The 16,125-nt window shown below is 54.1% G+C and overlaps 6 protein-coding genes across 6 annotated transcripts in view; 5 read left to right on the top strand and 1 right to left on the bottom strand.

The window, feature by feature from the left end:
• Window positions 1-55: 55 nt before the first annotated feature.
• On the bottom strand, window positions 56-3,638 carry GUITHDRAFT_121848 (hypothetical protein; the record flags this gene model as incomplete). The annotated part of the gene is made up of 5 exons (XM_005818899.1): window positions 56-112; window positions 253-300; window positions 350-433; window positions 483-3,284; window positions 3,573-3,638. 5 exons carry the CDS (start codon window positions 3,636-3,638, stop codon window positions 56-58), a joined length of 3,057 nt encoding a protein of 1,018 aa, XP_005818956.1.
• Window positions 3,639-3,728: 90 nt separating this feature from the next.
• Window positions 3,729-4,619, top strand: GUITHDRAFT_156438 (hypothetical protein). The gene has a single exon (XM_005818898.1). It carries the CDS (start codon window positions 3,754-3,756, stop codon window positions 4,582-4,584), a length of 831 nt encoding a protein of 276 aa, XP_005818955.1. The 5' UTR covers window positions 3,729-3,753; the 3' UTR covers window positions 4,585-4,619.
• A 1,857-nt stretch (window positions 4,620-6,476) lies between these two features.
• GUITHDRAFT_166784 (hypothetical protein) lies at window positions 6,477-7,554 on the top strand. Its single transcript, XM_005818897.1, has 5 exons — window positions 6,477-6,760; window positions 6,810-6,862; window positions 6,905-6,942; window positions 6,992-7,177; window positions 7,224-7,554. The coding sequence occupies exons 1-5, from the start codon at window positions 6,646-6,648 to the stop codon at window positions 7,483-7,485; spliced, it is 654 nt and encodes a 217-aa protein (XP_005818954.1). The 5' UTR covers window positions 6,477-6,645; the 3' UTR covers window positions 7,486-7,554.
• Window positions 7,555-9,702: 2,148 nt separating this feature from the next.
• On the top strand, window positions 9,703-11,029 carry HRD1 (HRD1-like protein; the record flags this gene model as incomplete). Its single annotated transcript, XM_005818896.1, has 3 exons — window positions 9,703-9,894; window positions 9,938-10,054; window positions 10,103-11,029. The coding sequence occupies exons 1-3, from the start codon at window positions 9,823-9,825 to the stop codon at window positions 11,027-11,029; spliced, it is 1,116 nt and encodes a 371-aa protein (XP_005818953.1). The 5' UTR covers window positions 9,703-9,822.
• A 702-nt stretch (window positions 11,030-11,731) lies between these two features.
• Window positions 11,732-12,612, top strand: GUITHDRAFT_156435 (hypothetical protein). The gene is made up of 3 exons (XM_005818895.1): window positions 11,732-12,009; window positions 12,059-12,105; window positions 12,151-12,612. The coding sequence occupies exons 1-3, from the start codon at window positions 11,745-11,747 to the stop codon at window positions 12,208-12,210; spliced, it is 372 nt and encodes a 123-aa protein (XP_005818952.1). The 5' UTR covers window positions 11,732-11,744; the 3' UTR covers window positions 12,211-12,612.
• Window positions 12,613-15,673: 3,061 nt separating this feature from the next.
• GUITHDRAFT_121842 (hypothetical protein) overlaps window positions 15,674-16,125 on the top strand; it is a gene marked incomplete at both ends in the record, with an annotated part of 1,220 nt that continues 768 nt past the window's right edge. Inside the window, 2 exons of the mRNA XM_005818894.1 lie at window positions 15,674-15,870; window positions 15,933-16,050. Of these exons, the coding sequence (XP_005818951.1) occupies window positions 15,674-15,870; window positions 15,933-16,050 (315 nt within the window). The remainder of the gene's footprint in view (window positions 15,871-15,932; window positions 16,051-16,125) is intronic.

Raw genomic sequence — 16,125 nt, 5'->3', positions numbered from 1 at the left:
GCCTATGCTTCCGCCTGAGAGACGAAGAGCAGGCGTACAGCTGCAGGCAGAGGGTCTAGACGACAAGTGTATCGGATGCGTTGAAGGAGCGGGAGGAGAAGAGGAGAAGAACCTGCCAGACATCAGCATACTGACGTGAAGCAGAAAGAGGAGCAGCAGGGGCAGCAGGAGCAGGGGCAGCAGCAGCAGGGGTAGGGGAAGCAGGGGCAGCAGGAGCAGGTTCAGGGGCAGAGGCTGGAGCTGTACCTCTACCCGATGCTGCCCTCGAGTTAGCTTGACGTCCTCGATGAATGCGGCGACCTGAACTGAAATGAGAGGAGCTGGCGGAGGAGGAAGGAAAGGGGTCTACCTGATGCTTGTCACCTGCCTGCAGCAGGTTGTCCATGCTGCCATCTGCGGGTAAGACCACACTCCTCCTGAGCACCTGACCCAGCTGCGGCAGAGGGTCAGGGAGTAAGTCAGGCACGCAAGCTTGTCCTCACCCACAACGACCGCACGAGCTGAGGGAGCGAGTTGAGAGCAGCGCGAGTAGGCAAGTGAAGAGAAGTGAAGAGAAACTTCTCCTCCTCCTCCTCCTCCTCTCCGTTATCGAACACTCTTTCATCCTCTCGCCTCCTGACAGCATGCGGAGCGACGTCAGCTGGGAGCACGTCGGGGGGATTGGGGGGCTCTGACAGCACTGGGAGGTGAAGGGCGAGGGAGTTGAGGAAGGAGAGCTCGAGGATGGCGCCGGCGTTGGAGGAGGAGAAGCAGAGGCCCTGGGAGAAGTAGGTTTGAGGAGCCACGTGGAACAGGAGGAAGCCTGAAGCTGCGAGCTTCTGCTTCAGCTGGATCCACCGCCCTCCTCCCCGCTCAGCCTCCAGCTCGACCACGTCCTGGAGGTGGAGGATCGGCAGAAGCTCCTTAACATGCAGCTCGACCACCAGCTGGCCGATGCTCCTGAGCGTCTCCTCCTCCAGCCCTTCCAGCACTTCCACTTCCATCCCCTCCACGTCCAGCTTGACAACGTCGACCCTCTCGTGCCCGAGCTCGCGCATGATGTGCGGCAGGGAGAAGAAGCGAACTTGAAACACGTCAGCTGGCATCGCCTGCCTCCCTTCCACCTCCAGCAGCGACGCGTCGCTCATCACCAGCTCCCCGACTCTGCTGGACGACGCGATCCCCCAGGGGTAGAACTGCCACCGCTCCTCCCGAGCTTGAGATTGCATCAGCTCAACCACAGCTGGGGTCGGATCGAAAGAGAAGACAAGGCAGTCGGTCCGTGCCAAGACAGCCTCCTCGAACTTCACGTCGAAACCAACCCCGAATGAGTACACGATACACCTCTCCGACCCTCCTCCTGCTCCTCCTGCTCCTCCTGCTCCTCCTGCGTCTGCTCCCTCCTGTGCACCTTCAGGTTCTTCATTCCACGTCCTCCTCCACCTGCTGTCCTCGAGCAGACTTCGGCATAAGACCTTCGCGCCATCGGTGCAGGGGCCATCGCCGAAGAGGAAGGGGTCGTCGCACAAGGAGGCGTTGGGGAGAAAAAGATCGCCTGGAAACTCTCTTGGTCGCCTTGCAGCTCTCCACCAAGCTTGCACATCAAGCTCGACGGGGACAGGAGGTTGCTGAGGACCTCTGATTGCCTCTCCTCTCCTCTCCTCTCCTCTCCTCCTTTCCTCTCCCTCCAGACCCGCCACTCGCTTTCTTTCCTCTTCCTTCTTCTCTCGCTCCTCTCGCTTCCTCTTCCTCTTCTCCTTTCTTTTGCCTTGTGCGTGTGATGTCATTGATTCTTTCATGCACTCCTCTTGGTCGTACTCCACCAGCTTCCCGTAAAGGTCATACGAACGAGAACTTGCCGACAAGCTTTCCTCTTCCTCCCCCTCCCCCTCCTTCCTTTCTACTCTTCTCTCTCCGCCAGTCGCTTCCCGCTCTCTTCCTCCTCCTTCTCGCATTCCCCGTCGCTTCAGCTTCCGTCGTGCTCTTACCTCTGCAGTCCAGGGAGAGCATTCTCCGATCCCGCTCACGTCGTTGCTGAGGAAGAAGTCGGTAAGCGAACAGACCTCCAGGTCTCGCGTCCACAGCAGCTCCCGCACACCCACATGCTCTTCCTCTCGTCGCCCTCCCCGCAGCAGCCCCTGGTAAGCGACTGGCTGCAGCGCGACCGCGAGGGAAAGAGCCTCGTCTCTGCGGGAGAAGTCCGACACGAGGTAGACGGACGACACCCTCACTCCTGCCTGGGACTCGATCCTCCTCACGCTCTCCAGCATCACTTCCCCCTCGTACCCCCACAGCAGCTGCGCTCGTCGCGTCCTGCCGTCCATGGCCGGGGCATCAGGCAGGGAGCCGAGGAAGGAGAGGCAGAGCGAGGGGCTGGACATGGAGGACGCGAAGAAGGTTCCAACGTCGAGCGATATCCAGGGAGGCACCTGAGCGATCCACGAGCGAAGCAGATCAAGATGGGAAGAATGCGAGGAAGGGACACCAAAGGCGTCGCCGAGGAAGAGAGCTGAGGCGTCAGATCGATACCAATCGACAACATTTTCGACAGTGAGGTTGGGGTAACAAGATGCAAGAACCTTTTTGCCCTCCTCCCTCTCCTCCCCCTCCTCCTTCCACCCGTTGCTCTCCAGCTCGTTTGTGGTTGAGGCGAAGGCAACCCGAAGCTGCTTCACGTCTTTGCCGAGGCAGCAGCAGCATGCGTGCGGCAGTAGCTGGTAGGAGGCATCGCCATCTGCCCGGGCTGAGAGAGCTTGTTGGAAGCGACGCCAGGAAATGGCGCGAGAGGAGGACCAGAACAAGTGCTGCTCCTCAAGCTCCAACATCGCGACGCCATCCACCCTCACCTCAACACGATACTTCTCCTCCTTCATCCTCTTCCTGACGGCGGGACTAAGCTTCAAGCGCAGCTGGACAGATCCTTCTGGCTCAAGTTGACTCAAGTGGACGACAAGTGGCGGAGGAACTTTGGGCATGAAAGAAGCGCTGAGCCGGAGCTCGTCCTCGAGGTAGAACATCCTCGTCGCTTGCTCGATGACAAATGAACTGCGAAGGAGCGAAAGGCAGAGAAGGTAGGTTCCTTCCTCCCATTCCTCCCCAACTCGTTCAGTTCGTCGATTTGTGTCAGCCCATTCGAGGGTCAAACTTGCGTACACCACCTCCTCGTCGCAGCTTGTGGTCTCCCCCTTGAAGAAGCTTATCTCGGCTGACACAGGCCAGCCCCCCAGTGCTTCTCGCGCTCTCCTCACATCGATGACCAGCTCGAAGGGCCTGTGCACTGACGCGAAGGACTCTGGCTGCACAATCTGAACCAGATGACAGCGAGCGAGAGAAATGCAGAAACAACACAACACGAGCGGCCAGGAGGACATGGCAGCAAATGAGTTGGTGGAGATGAGCTATGCCCTACTGCTGATGATGTTCCTCTTTCATCTACATCTACATCTACATCTACATCTACATCTACATCTACATCTACATCTACATCTACATCTACATCAGAACCTAAAACCTTCCACCATCTCACCCGAATTAATCAATCAGGGTACCGGTGGCATATACTGCAGTACAACCCTACCCCCTCCTGTGAAGACCTTTTTCTTTGGAGGACAGCAGTTGGCAGCATTAGGTTGGTTCTCGCTGTCTTTCTCTTCTCGCATTGTCCTCGTACTGATTTTTAACTTAACTTTGAGTAAACCTTTTTGTTTATTATTGTTTTTCTCGTTGTTTTACAAGCGGCTCTTCGGCATGGCAGCGAGGGTCAGCAAGGGAGCCATGCTCATGGCGGCGCTCGCGGGGGCAGCGCTTGTGAGTCTCCTCGGATGGAGAACAGTGAGCGTTAGAGGTGGGGTAGAGCTGGAGACGGAGGGGCAGCAGCTCGCCCTGGAGAACTCCTTCTTCGACTCCATCTTCGCTCGCGACCAAGCCAAGCATGTCAGTGCTCGTTCGCACAAGCACAAAGCTGCGGATGCCCACGCTGCGCCCCAACATCATCAGGTGGCCGAAAAGCACAAGCATGGGATCTCGGCCAAGCAGGAGCGAAGGCTTGACAATGATTTCTATGACAGTATGGAGAACCAGGCGGTACAGCTTACCTCGCCTCGCAAGAAGCATCTTGCCAAAGTGATGCAAGCCAAGCATGCAGCGCACCGAGAGCAGGAAGCGAAGAGCTCAAGCCATACGCATGCGTCTTCAAACGAGAAAGCTAAAGGCTCTGCCAGACGGGACTCGGGCCGATCGTTCAGCGAAGACTTCGCCAAGGCAAAGGAAGCGTTGATTCGGGAGAAGGAGAAGATGAGGCACCTGGAGGACAAGGACAACGAGAAAGCTGACCTGCAGAAGACAAAACTCGAGCGGCTGAGAGCTCACGAGCAAGCACGTCAGTACGAGAAGCATCTCGATGCCATCAACAGCAAGGTTTTCCCTTCCTCCATGGATGACCTAGAAGCTCGCCAAGACACCACCAAGAGCGTGAGCCACGCGCTCGTCGACGACCTGCATGCTCAGCACGCGAGTAAGAAGCTCAGGCTGCTCAAGGGAGAGGGAAGTGCTCGCTCCACTCATCCCATCAGCTCATCTCATCAGCCCAAGTCGACAGTGGGATGAACTTGAGGCCTTGTTGTATTAAACATTCAACATGGATATACAGTGCTGTAGTTCAAGGAAAGAGGAGGAGGAAGAGGAGGAAAGACAGGAAAGCATACGTGTTACCATGGGCTACACGTCACGTACATCCCATCAGTCTCCTTCAGTCTCCTTGCTGCTTCTGAGTTCTCGCTCCGCGTGTTACTTTCCCCATGCTTCACAAACCAAATTTCATGTTCTGTCTCTGGTTGTAGTTGTAGTAGTAGTAGTAGTATTAGTAGTAGTTGGTGGTGGTGGTGGTGATAATGTACTTGTAGTTGTTTGTGTGGTTGTTCTTCTTCTGACTCTTTGGTCGGTGATGTAAGTGATATCTGAGGCAGGCTCTCACCCGCTGTTGGGCGCCCCGCGGGCGAATCGATGATAACGATGTGACAACCGGAGGCGAGCAGACTTGAGACCTCCTGCGTCTACTGGGATGTGATGTGCTTCATCCTCCTCCTCCACTTCTTCCTCTCCTCTCCTTCTCTTCGACGCCACCAACGCTGCCACATGTCACACTCATCAGTATATATGTCTTCCACTCCCTATAAGATGGCAGAAAATGAAAAAGTCGGAAATTCTTGATTCTATCAAGAAGTACCATGCAGTGATTACAACTAAGCATTCCTATCCCTTCTACTCGTACCACTTTTTGTAGAAGATTGTGGTCTCTACATTCGAGAACCCTGTTCCCAATTCTATGGGGAGAGAGTTTACACATTTTGATGCTTCAAAGACATCATAATGTTCGATTGATGCAAAGATAGACACAACATTGACTGATGGTTCTCAACATGAGCTAGATCAGTGCTCCCAACCACTTCCTCATAAACCTTTCTGTTCTCGATCCCTGTTGAGTTCTCCTACGCAGTCATATCTTACGCACGTTCTCCTGCTCCCAAACATCTTCTGGTTTACTTTTGGCATCTCCTTGAGATGTCATGCTCTTCTGATCACCTCCCCCCACGCCATGCCTTCCTCTTCCTTCTTCGTCGCTTACCTCGTCCGCCATTACTCTATGTGCGACGTGATCACCCCTCCTGATGCACCTTGCCACCACCCGTCATGTTTGATCAACCCCACCCCTCCTTTTACCTTGAAAATACCCCACCCTTTCCTCTTCCGACCCTGACCCCCTTAGCCCCACGAAGGTTCTACAGGTGGGGTCCTGGTATCCTTGGGTTCCTGCTGGTACCTCCAAAACAGTGGTTTTTCGGACCGGTACCTGACCCATACCTTACCACCCCCACCCCCCTTGTCCTCTGACATCCATCCTGTCACTGTGTCCCACCGGCCATGCTGACATAAGCCAAGAGCAAGAGAGAAGAAGAAAGGAGGAAGAGGAGAAGAGGAGCAGAGAGAAGTAGCGGAGGAGAGTAGAAACGAAAAGGGTCTAATATGTTTAGATGCCGCTGGTATGTTTAGATGCCGCTGGTATGTTTAGATGCCGCTGGTATATTTAGATGCCACTGGTATGTTTAGATGTTTTTTGTTTGCTTGACTTCACGCCCCATCCTCAGTGTCTCATGAAATCTCCCTCTAGAAAGAATTGAAAGTACTGAGAGGACTGAAAGCAAAGGGAAGGACGCAAACAAGGAATGAGGGAGGGTTAACGAGAGGTGAACTTAGCACAAAACCTCGTGCAGGAATGCAAGGAGCTCTTGAGTTTTAGCAACTGCACACGACTATAACCTGTCTTGTGATGCATGAAGTGAGTGAGTGGCTTCACGAGACGGAAATTCTGATCGGATGAGCTGCAACCATGTGGCAAATCCATTTGACACTTGAGATAGGAGAGAGGAGATAGGAGATAGGAGGAGATATATTGATATTGCACCGTCGGTGCTTCGTGAGGATCCTGACAGCTTTGATAGGATATTTGGCCTCGGATATCTCCTTGCATGATGCGTTCAAAAGCTTTTTGAAATACTCTATTCACTTTCGACGCTTGGGATCGTGACACGATACAGCACACAGCTGCTTTGCGCAGTCGTAGAGTGAGTTTCAGGACAGGAAGCCGATCGCCCATTGTGCATTGATGCAATGAATCGCGGGGCAAAGGTGTTGACACTCATCGGGTTTGTTGTCGTCTTCAGCTTCGCTCTCCGTGCGCATGCCCTGGACCTCGAGCACGTACACCGCGAGGTCGCGTGGGATGGTGAGACTTGGACAGGATGTTAATTGTCACCATCTCACTCTGTGAGTAGACTGGCAAGCAAAGCGGTCCAGACGGGAAACCCTCATTCCAAGCTTTATCAAGGTGATGCGATAAAAAATCAACATCATGATAATCGTGTAGCAGTCGGCAGATGGTTCCAAGTGCTTCAAGAAGTTCAAACTGTCAGTGATAGCTTTTTACAGTGGATGTTTGTCTGAATTCTCCTTGCAGAAATTCTTTTGAAGAGGCGCAAGTGTGCTGCACCCTGGCCATCAGCAAGATGAGACTGTGGTTGGCACTGTCCATGGCGAATGCGGTGGCATATGTGCATGCGGCACAAGAAACCTTCCAGTCCACGTGCAAGTTTGAATTCCCACGGCCGGAAGTTCTCGATCAGATGGAAGCTTGGATAAAGAGGTGAAACTGAGCTGTGTTGCTAGCCGCTCTGACTCCATTTCGCAAGTTTGCCCCTGCTGTACAAGATGCATCACCGTCAAGGGCCCGAACAGCAGCAATCTCCTTCGTCGCTTCCTACACCTGATGCCCCTTCCTCGCACATGAATATGGAGGAAGGTGGATCTGACACGTCGAGACTGCATGCATTCAGACCCGAGGGTGATTGGCAACAGCGTAGATACGCGTTCCCCAGGCACAACTACCACGTGCTCAGAACTTCGCGGCAGCACTTCCTGCATCGAAACGAGTTCGACCAAAGGGCTCGTTAGATCAGCTGTGTAAATATCCGGAAGGAAGGATGGAGTTGATGATGTACATTAAAGGAAGGGTTGAAAGAGAGAGCCGGTGTTCATGCATCGCTGTCATTGCTTGTTGGTGTGATTGAGAATTTATCGAGTTCGTCATTCAGTTCCTCCTCTCTTGCATCATATTGGAGCTGAAACTTGAAGAACTCACGGCACGCCTGCTGGAGGGTCTTTGAATCTGGCTGCTCGAGTTGTTCCAGCCATCGGCAAAGATGCCAAGGCATGAGGAGGCATCTGGCCTTCGGGTGCCGCTGCTCGTCGCTTCTCACGCATGTGGCTATGGGAAGGCTGCAGTTTGAAGGCTTGACATCAGTGAGGGTTCCATCAGCGGGAAGAGGGAGGGGTCCATCAGCGGGAAGAGGGAGGGGCCCATCAGCGGGAAGAGGGAGGGTTCCATCAGCGGGAAGAGGGAGGGGTCCATCAGCGGGAAGAGGGAGGGGTCCCTGCTGCTCTGCAGGTGAGCAAGTGGCGGTCTTGGAGGATCGCGCGCCCATGGCGATATCAGGCGCATCTTAGATGACACCAGGGGTAGTACAAGGTCAAATAGGGGGTAGTGAGTACTACGGGGTAGCAGGTGGGGTTGAGCTCTACGAGGGTGGGGGTATTCCTAGTCTGTGTCGGGGGTAGTAATTGAGCCAAGACCCATGGAGGAACAAAGGGGTAGAATTGGTATCAAAGTAGGGGTAGGGGTAGTAGGTAGAGTTTTAGTTATCAGCACCACTGTACACGTAGAAAGGCCAGGAGGGTCAGGGAGCAAAGGGGGGTGGTCTTGATGTAGCTAGGAGAAAGGTAGGGGTACTTGGACGATTCTTGTGGGGTACTTTTGATGATTTCAACCAATGAAGGGGTAGGGGGTGGGTTGGAGGATGAAAATGTTGAGCGTGGAGATCAAATGAGGCGAGCAGAGCAGAGCAGAGAAAAGAAGAGAAGAGATGATAGAAGACTGAGAGAGAAGAGATGAGATGATAGAAGACTGAGAGAGAAGAGAAGAGATGATAGAAGACTGAGAGAGAAGAGATGAGATGATAGAAGACTGAGAGAGAAGAGAAGAGATGATAGAAGACTGAGAGAGAAGAGATGAGATGATGGAAGACTGAGAGAGAAGAGAAGAGATGATGGAAGACTGAGAGAGAAGAGAAGAGATGATAGAAGACTGAGAGAGAAGAGAAGAGATGATAGAAGACTGAGAGAGAAGAGAAGAGATGATAGAAGACTGAGCGAGAAGAGATGAGATGATAGAAGACTGAGAGAGAAGAGATGAGATGATGGAAGACTGAGAGAGAAGAGAAGAGATGATAGAAGACTGAGAGAGAAGAGATGAGATGATAGAAGACTGAGAGAGAAGAGAAGAGATGATAGAAGACTGAGCGAGAAGAGAAGAGATGATAGAAGACTGAGAGAGAAGAGAAGAGATGATAGAAGACTGAGAGAGAAGAGAAGAGATGATAGAAGACTGAGAGAGAAGAGAAGAGATGATAGAAGACTGAGAGAGAAGAGAAGAGATGATAGAAGACTGAGAGAGAAGAGAAGAGATGATAGAAGACTGAGAGAGAAGAGAAGAGATGATAGAAGACTGAGCGAGAAGAGAAGAGATGATAGAAGACTGAGCGAGAAGAGAAGAGATGATAGAAGACTGAGAGAGAAGAGAAGAGATGATAGAAGACTGAGAGAGAAGAGAAGAGATGATAGAAGACTGAGAGAGAAGAGAAGAGATGATAGAAGACTGAGAGAGAAGAGAAGAGATGATGGAAGACTGAGAGAGAAGAGAAGAGATGCTAGAAGACTGAGAGAGAAGAGAAGAGATGATAGAAGACTGAGAGAGAAGACAAGTGAATAGATGATGGAAGACTGAGAGAGAAGACGAGTGAATAGATCGAGATCATAGCCGAGAGAGATACGTACAGCAAGGAGGAGATTGGAGGGGAGAGCATAGAAATGAACAGATACAGATCATGGTCGACAGATGTGTACAGCAAGGAGGGGAGGGGAGGGGAGAACAGCAGAGGCAAAATGAGAGAAGGGGGGGAAGAGAGGGGAGGGAAGTAGAGATCAAAACAGAAGAACTGGTAGTTTTTTGTGATGAACAGAACAGCGGAAGGGAGGAAGTTTATTTGTCACAATCGATTGTGAAATATTTTTAGGGCCTTGCCCGAACTTTGACGTGAATTCTCTTTTGTGTACAGGAAGTTTTGCAGCCAAGCAACTGCTATAGTTCATCAATTCTTTCAATGATCCTTCTTTGAGCAACTTGCGGGATCTTGATTCAAGTCATTCTGCTCGTGTGGCGTTTCTACCAAAACGATGATCAGCGTGCGCACATACTGTCTCTTTTCCATTCTAGCCACTGTTGCATGCATTACGCATGCAGTGCAGGTGAAATCTTTTGTGTGCTTCCAATGTTTGAAAGTTTCTTTAGGTGCGAAAGCAATTTTATCCCATCGTTGTTCATCTTGGGACGAACAAGCTCTGCGTGACGGTGATGGGAAACATGGTCTTCGTGGCTGCCTTAATCTTCGCGCAATTTGTGCGCAAGGTGCACAAGGAGAAGTCTGTTGGTGTCGCTGAGTGTGTTTGGTTACAGATCTTTCTCGGTTCTTTGCGACCAACTGAAGAGCTTCGCCTCTACGAGAAGATTTGGTTTGCCGTCACCGAGACTTGTCTGGCTCTCACCATATTCCGAGAGGAGTTGAAGTTTCGCTTTGTCTTTCTGTTCACAGTTCTCTTGTTTGTCAAAGTCTTTCATTGGCTGTCACAATTCCGCGTGGAGCATTTCCATACGGAGCTTGCGGTCTCTACTTTGACTCACATCCGAATTTTGATGCTGATGGGAATCTTGTTCACTACTGATTGTTTCTTCTTTGTTTGGCAAGCTAAAACCCTTCTCTTGGAAGGCCCTTCCTTCCTGATTCTATTTGCATTCGAATACGTGATACTCGCGAGCACGATCACAACGACCTTCTTGAAGTACATGCTCTATGTCATTGACATGAGACGACATGGAAGGTGGTCGAACAAGGCAGTTTACAGCTTCTATTTGAATCTCATCAGTGACCTCTTTCAGCTCTTCGTGTATCTGATCTTCTTCTCAATCGTCTTGTCCTTTTACGGAATTCCACTACACATTGTCAGGGACCTCTACAACACGTTTGGGAACTTTAAGAAGCGGATTGCTGATTTCATTCGCTATCGAAGAGTGATTGTCAACATGAACACGAGGTTCCCCAACGCCACGGCAGAAGAGCTCTCTAGGATGGATCACACTTGCATCATCTGCAGAGAAGAGATGCAGCCCCCTCACGCCAAGAAGTTGCCCTGCGGTCACATCTTCCACTTCGATTGCCTGAGATCCTGGTTGGAGGAGCACAGCCAGTGCCCGACGTGTCGTATGCAAGTTGAGATTGACAACGCCCAGCCAGTGCCAGCACAAGCCGAAGAAGCAGCAGGCGAGCGAGAGGTGCAGAACCAGCGACAAGAGCAGGTGAGAGAGTCAGAGAGGAGGCGCTGCTGACTCTGATGGTACCAGAGGCCTCGCCCACCCAGTCCTGCCAGGCAAGTCGCCAACTCGTTTAGCCGAGAGGAGGTGCGACCTTCGAACCTCCCGTCTGCCGTTGATCCGCATCAGCCCGAACCTCGCGATGCTTCTAACGCTGCCGAGAGCTCCCTTGCGCGTCGAAACCTTACTGAACCTCATGTGTCCTCCTTTCACTCTCCACAAACTCCACAAGCGGCGGCGGCAGCAGCAGCAGCAGCAGCTTCGGCGGCAGCTGCTGCTCACGCTCGAGCCGTGGGTGTGGATTTGCTGAGAACTCCGCAAACGAGGTGCGGCGATGAAATTTCATCTCTTTGTCGCTCTCACTCCCTCAATCTTTTGACTTGTCGCAGCCATGGCACCGGCTTCTCGTTTCCCTCACCCTTCACGCCTCCGTCACTGCCCCCCCTCCCCCCTCAACTCTTCGGACTCCCCGGCGTGGCTCCCGCAACTTCGTTTCCGTCCCTGCTGGCCGGGCAGCTCTCGAGTGGAAGCGTGAGCTCTTTGACTGCCTTGAGACCTCTTGACGTGTTAGCAGCAGCCCACGGGCCCGTCAGCGTCTGCTGCCAGCGAAGGGCTCGTGTCCTCCCTCCTGGCCCCAGAGATCTCTGCCCTCGAGCCTGTTAAGCGTTGTCTCGAAGAGCAGATGGAAGTGACGGCCAGCGAGATCGACGCGCTCGTTGCAGCGAGTGACATGGCAGAGGCAGAGAGAGCGAACAAGTTGACCATGCTGAAGCTGCGGCTGCAGCAAGTTCTGCTTCCCATGGTCAGCTCGCAGTGCAATCACATCTCAAGCATCGTTCAGACTTACGAGGCTCGCAAGCCGTCGAGCGCGGGCACGGCGGAGGTCACGCCTGTCAGAAAGCTGAAGATGCAGCACATGCTGAAGTTTATGGAGGGACGACAACGAGAGATCCGCGACCTGCTCAACCTCTGCAGCGAACTTGTGGAGCAGTCAGGTGAGGATCCCTTTGCTTCCCTGCCTCCTCTCAACACTCTTGCTCACAGCTGGCGGAGCTGCTGAGACTGTCAGTCAAGCGGATGACGCGGACGCGGTGAGGCTGATGGAAGGAGCTGCTCCATCGCTCACGGGCCCTCAGGTCTCTTCTGGTCTGCACAAGCGACACCCGCACGCGTCGGCAAATCTTGATGCTCAATGAGCAGCCATTAAAGCTAAGCTCAACGAGTTAAGCTCAACGAGTTAAGCTGACCGAGTTAAGCACAACGAGTTAAGCTGACCGAGTTAAGCTCAACGAGTTAAGCTGACCGAGTTAAGCTCAAGGAGTTAAGCTGACCGAGTTAAGCTCAAGGAGTTAAGCTGACCGAGTTAAGCCCCCCCTCCTCCCTCAAGGGCTACTGCTGAGACTCTGCTGACCTTCGACTCTTTCACTGCCACAAGGATCAGTCAGCCGCTGTAAAACTCTTTCCCTCCAGCGTAGAGTCGATGGATGCTGTGGCAGAAGAGTACGCTGGTAGTACGGATTTAAAGCAGGAACAAGCTAAACGCTTTGTTTTGCTTGAGGCACTTTTTACCTTCTGCCAGTAAATCCGTACAACCGTGGCAGCGTACTCTTCTGCCACAGCATCCATCGATGCCTCTTGAGGATGCGGCGTTTGGTCGGCACTTCGTGCCTGATGACGGCCCTGCTGCTGAGGTCTTGGCTCGCAAACGCGCCGCCACCTATCAGCGCCTCACCATGCAGCTGACGCTGGAGGCGCTCCTGTCTGGTGCGAGGCGCATGACGCCCTTGCGGGCGCAAGCACTTCTCGAGCCAGAGGACAGCTCCTCCTCGGACTTTGTCGAGTCGCCCGAGGAGTCTTCGCCGGAGGTCTCCGACTCCGATGGGGGACACCCTTCGAGTGGCCCCGACGACCGGCGCGGAGCTGGCGAGGCGTCTCCGTCCCTCACTGTGACGTCGGGTGCCTCCGGAGAGCTCGACACCACTGGGGTGCTTGCTGCTGGTCCGAGCTCGCCTGCTTCCTCCCCGGCATCGGTCGGGTCACGACGGTCCTTGGGCATTGCCTCGGCAGCGATTCGCTCATTTCTTGACCAGCACTTCCTCTCGTCTCACCCTCGAGCGATTCAGTTCGGACTCGATCGAGACGGCTGTCTGAAGTTCTCGCAAACCGCGTCAGCGCTCCTGCCCCTTCAGCGGTGATGATGAGGATGTTGCCAACCCCACAGTGGGTGCCACCGTCCGCTGCCCCCGGCGGACCCCCGGGCAACGCCGGCTCCTCTCTTGTCGGCGGCTGCCCTTTCTCCGTAGGAGGTTCAGCTTGTTCCTGCTTTGTTTGCTTGAGGCACTTTTTACCTTCTGCCAGTAAATCCTATACTCCACAGTGCTGGTGAGTTTGGATGCAAAGAACGCCTTCAACTCCCTCGACCGCCAGGCTCTCTTCGATGCAATCGAGGGACGTGCGAGTCGCGACTACTTTGATAGCACTAATGGGAGCATCACTGAAGGCGCAAGCTTGCCCTCTTGCGAGCATCTCCGTTTGTTCGCCTCCTACCTCTCCAGCTACTATGGAGACTCTGCTGACCTTCGACTCTTTCACAAAAGTCAGTCAGCCTCCGTTCAGTGTACCTCGGGCGTCTGTCAGGGCGATGTCCCCTCCAGCGTATTTTTCTGCCACAGTATCCACCCCCTGCTCCTCCATATCGCAGATCTTTTTCCCTCTGTTCGAGTCTTGGCCTATGCTGACAACGTCGTGCTTGTCGGTCCACTCGAGGATGCCGTTGCAGCTACGTCCGCTATGAAGAAGTACATGTTGGCTGATCTGAAGCTAGAGATTCAACCTCGCGAGTCGAAAGTTTACATCCCCTCCTGGCATCAACACCCTGATCTCTCGCAGCTGAAGAAGAGCCTTAAGCGCCGTCTCAAGACTCAACTTCTTCACTTCGAGGTCGTCACTGGCGGGATTACACTTGGCGGCCTGCCTATCGGCACGGATGGATTTCATGCTAGTCAGCTCCGAGCGAAGGTTTCTACCCTCAACGAAGAGCTCTCGAAGCTCGGGCTCGTCCAGCATGGCTTCATGTTCAAGACGCTGGTGAGGGCGAGCCATCTCCAGAAGCTGCGCTTCTTCCTCCAGGGGTCATCTCCGTTTCTCCCGCGGGTCCAGTCACAGATTCGTCGCTTTGACCTCTCTGTCCACCTGGCGCTTGAGAAATACCACCGCTGGCCTTCCTCGCAGTACCTCGCCGCGCATCCCGACCTGCTCGAGTTTGCGAGGTTCAAGCGGGAGCTTCCGCATAGTCGGGGAGGGGACGCCTCTGAGGGTCTACACCCCGCTGTTTACTATACGGCTATCGCTCGCTTCCTCGCTTGGTACTCTGACCAGCCGATGTCCCGGACGCTGCCCTCTCCTCATAGCCTGGACGTTCACTGCTCGAGATCTCTCCGTGCCCAGAAGCATCCTCTGGCGACCTTCTTCGTTGAGGCGCACGACTTCGTTCATAATGCTGGAGCGATCCTCTACCGTCGTGTCAAGGCTCCTGCACCGTCCGGCTGCAGATGGCGCGGCGATCCCACCTGCCCCGGCTGCTGTGCCTGATGACGCAGGACGCCCCCCGGCATCAGTGGTACACATCCCTGGTTTGCGCGCTCTCGTCGACTCGTCTCATGAGCACTTCATTCCTCCCCCTGCGCAGCGAAATGTGACCCCTCTTGTCATGCGCGTCTTCCCTCGCCATGTGCATGCTCGCGCTGCGCTGACCGATCAGCAGCGTGATATCCTCACCTTGCACAGCCGCAGGACACACTCGCTCAAGTCGCAGGATAGGGTCTTGCAGTCTACCATCTTAGCTCATTTTCCTGAGCGAGACCTGAGCCACTCTCCGATGCGAGTCTCGAGCTACTACCCCCTCAAGGCCTTCCCGCACCGCTATGCTCAGATGCTCGACTGCTATCTCCATGGCATGCCGATCTGCCAGTGTCCGACGAAATGTGATGGATGTCAGCGCGAGCTCGATCCCTCCGTTGCTGCACATCATCTCCAGACCTGCAAACGCCGATCCTCCAAGCTTCCCACGGCGCATGACAACCTTACTCGTACGATTCGGTCGATGCTGAACGAAGCTGGTCTTCAGAGCGTCATCGATACAGTGGGGGATCCTCGTTCTCGACGGCAGGTACCCTCCCATCCTCATGGCCGCCAGATGAAGGGCGATATCCACGGCTTCGCGCTTGGGCTGGCGGTGCCGCGTCTGGGTGCCAGCAGTGCTGGTTTTTTTCGGGCTTGTGTTTTGTGTGTGATTGTGCCGCTCCTCGCTGTGCGCTGTGTGCCAGGAGGTTTAGCTTGTTCCTGCTTTGTTTTGCTTGAGGCTGCCAGTAAATCCATTATCGGGTCCACTGGCATTCCTGGAATCCGCGATCGAGGGTCCGAGCAGTACGAGGGCTTGATGGCGGACGTGACGTTGGTCCACCCTTACATTGGTAGCTCTGCCGACCTGACCAAGTGGGGGGAGGTCAACCTCGACGCATTCGCAAACATCGCGCTGCATATGCCATGACTACTCCTCCTCGAGCGTTCATCCCTCTTGCCATCTCGACGGACGGTACCCTGCATCCTGACACCCTCCGCTTCATCTGGTATCTGGCGGACATCATTGCTCAGCGCTCAATGCCTCTTGAGGATGCGGCGTTTGGTCGGCACTTCGTGCCTGATGACGGCCCTGCTGCTGAGGTCTTGGCTCGCAAACGCGCCGCCACCTATCAGCGCCTCACCATGCAGCTGACGCTGGAGGCGGCCGCCCGCTTTGTGGCGGCAGCGGACGTCTCGACTGACAGTGGTCAGTCGGCTGCCTCCGGGTATCGCGTGTAAGGGATTTTATTCCTCCTGCATGCTCCTGCTGCTTGTTGCTTGATTGCTTGACCCTTAGGCTGCTTGTCTGCGCGGCTTCGCGCTTGGGCTGGCGCTGCCGCGTCTGGGTGGCAGCAGTGCTGGTTCTTTTCGGGCTTGTGTTTTGTGTGTGCTTGTGCAGCTTCTCGCTGTGGACTGTGTGCCTGGAGGTTCAGCTTGTTCCTGCTTTGTTTTGCTTGAGGCACTTTTTACCTTCTGCCAGTAAATCCACT

This window comes from Guillardia theta (genome assembly GCF_000315625.1).
Source record: "Guillardia theta CCMP2712 unplaced genomic scaffold GUITHscaffold_259, whole genome shotgun sequence".
Taxonomy (NCBI): domain Eukaryota; class Cryptophyceae; order Pyrenomonadales; family Geminigeraceae; genus Guillardia; species Guillardia theta.
The sequence above is the reverse complement of the archived record's forward strand: the minus strand, read 5'-3'. Positions and strand labels throughout refer to the sequence as shown.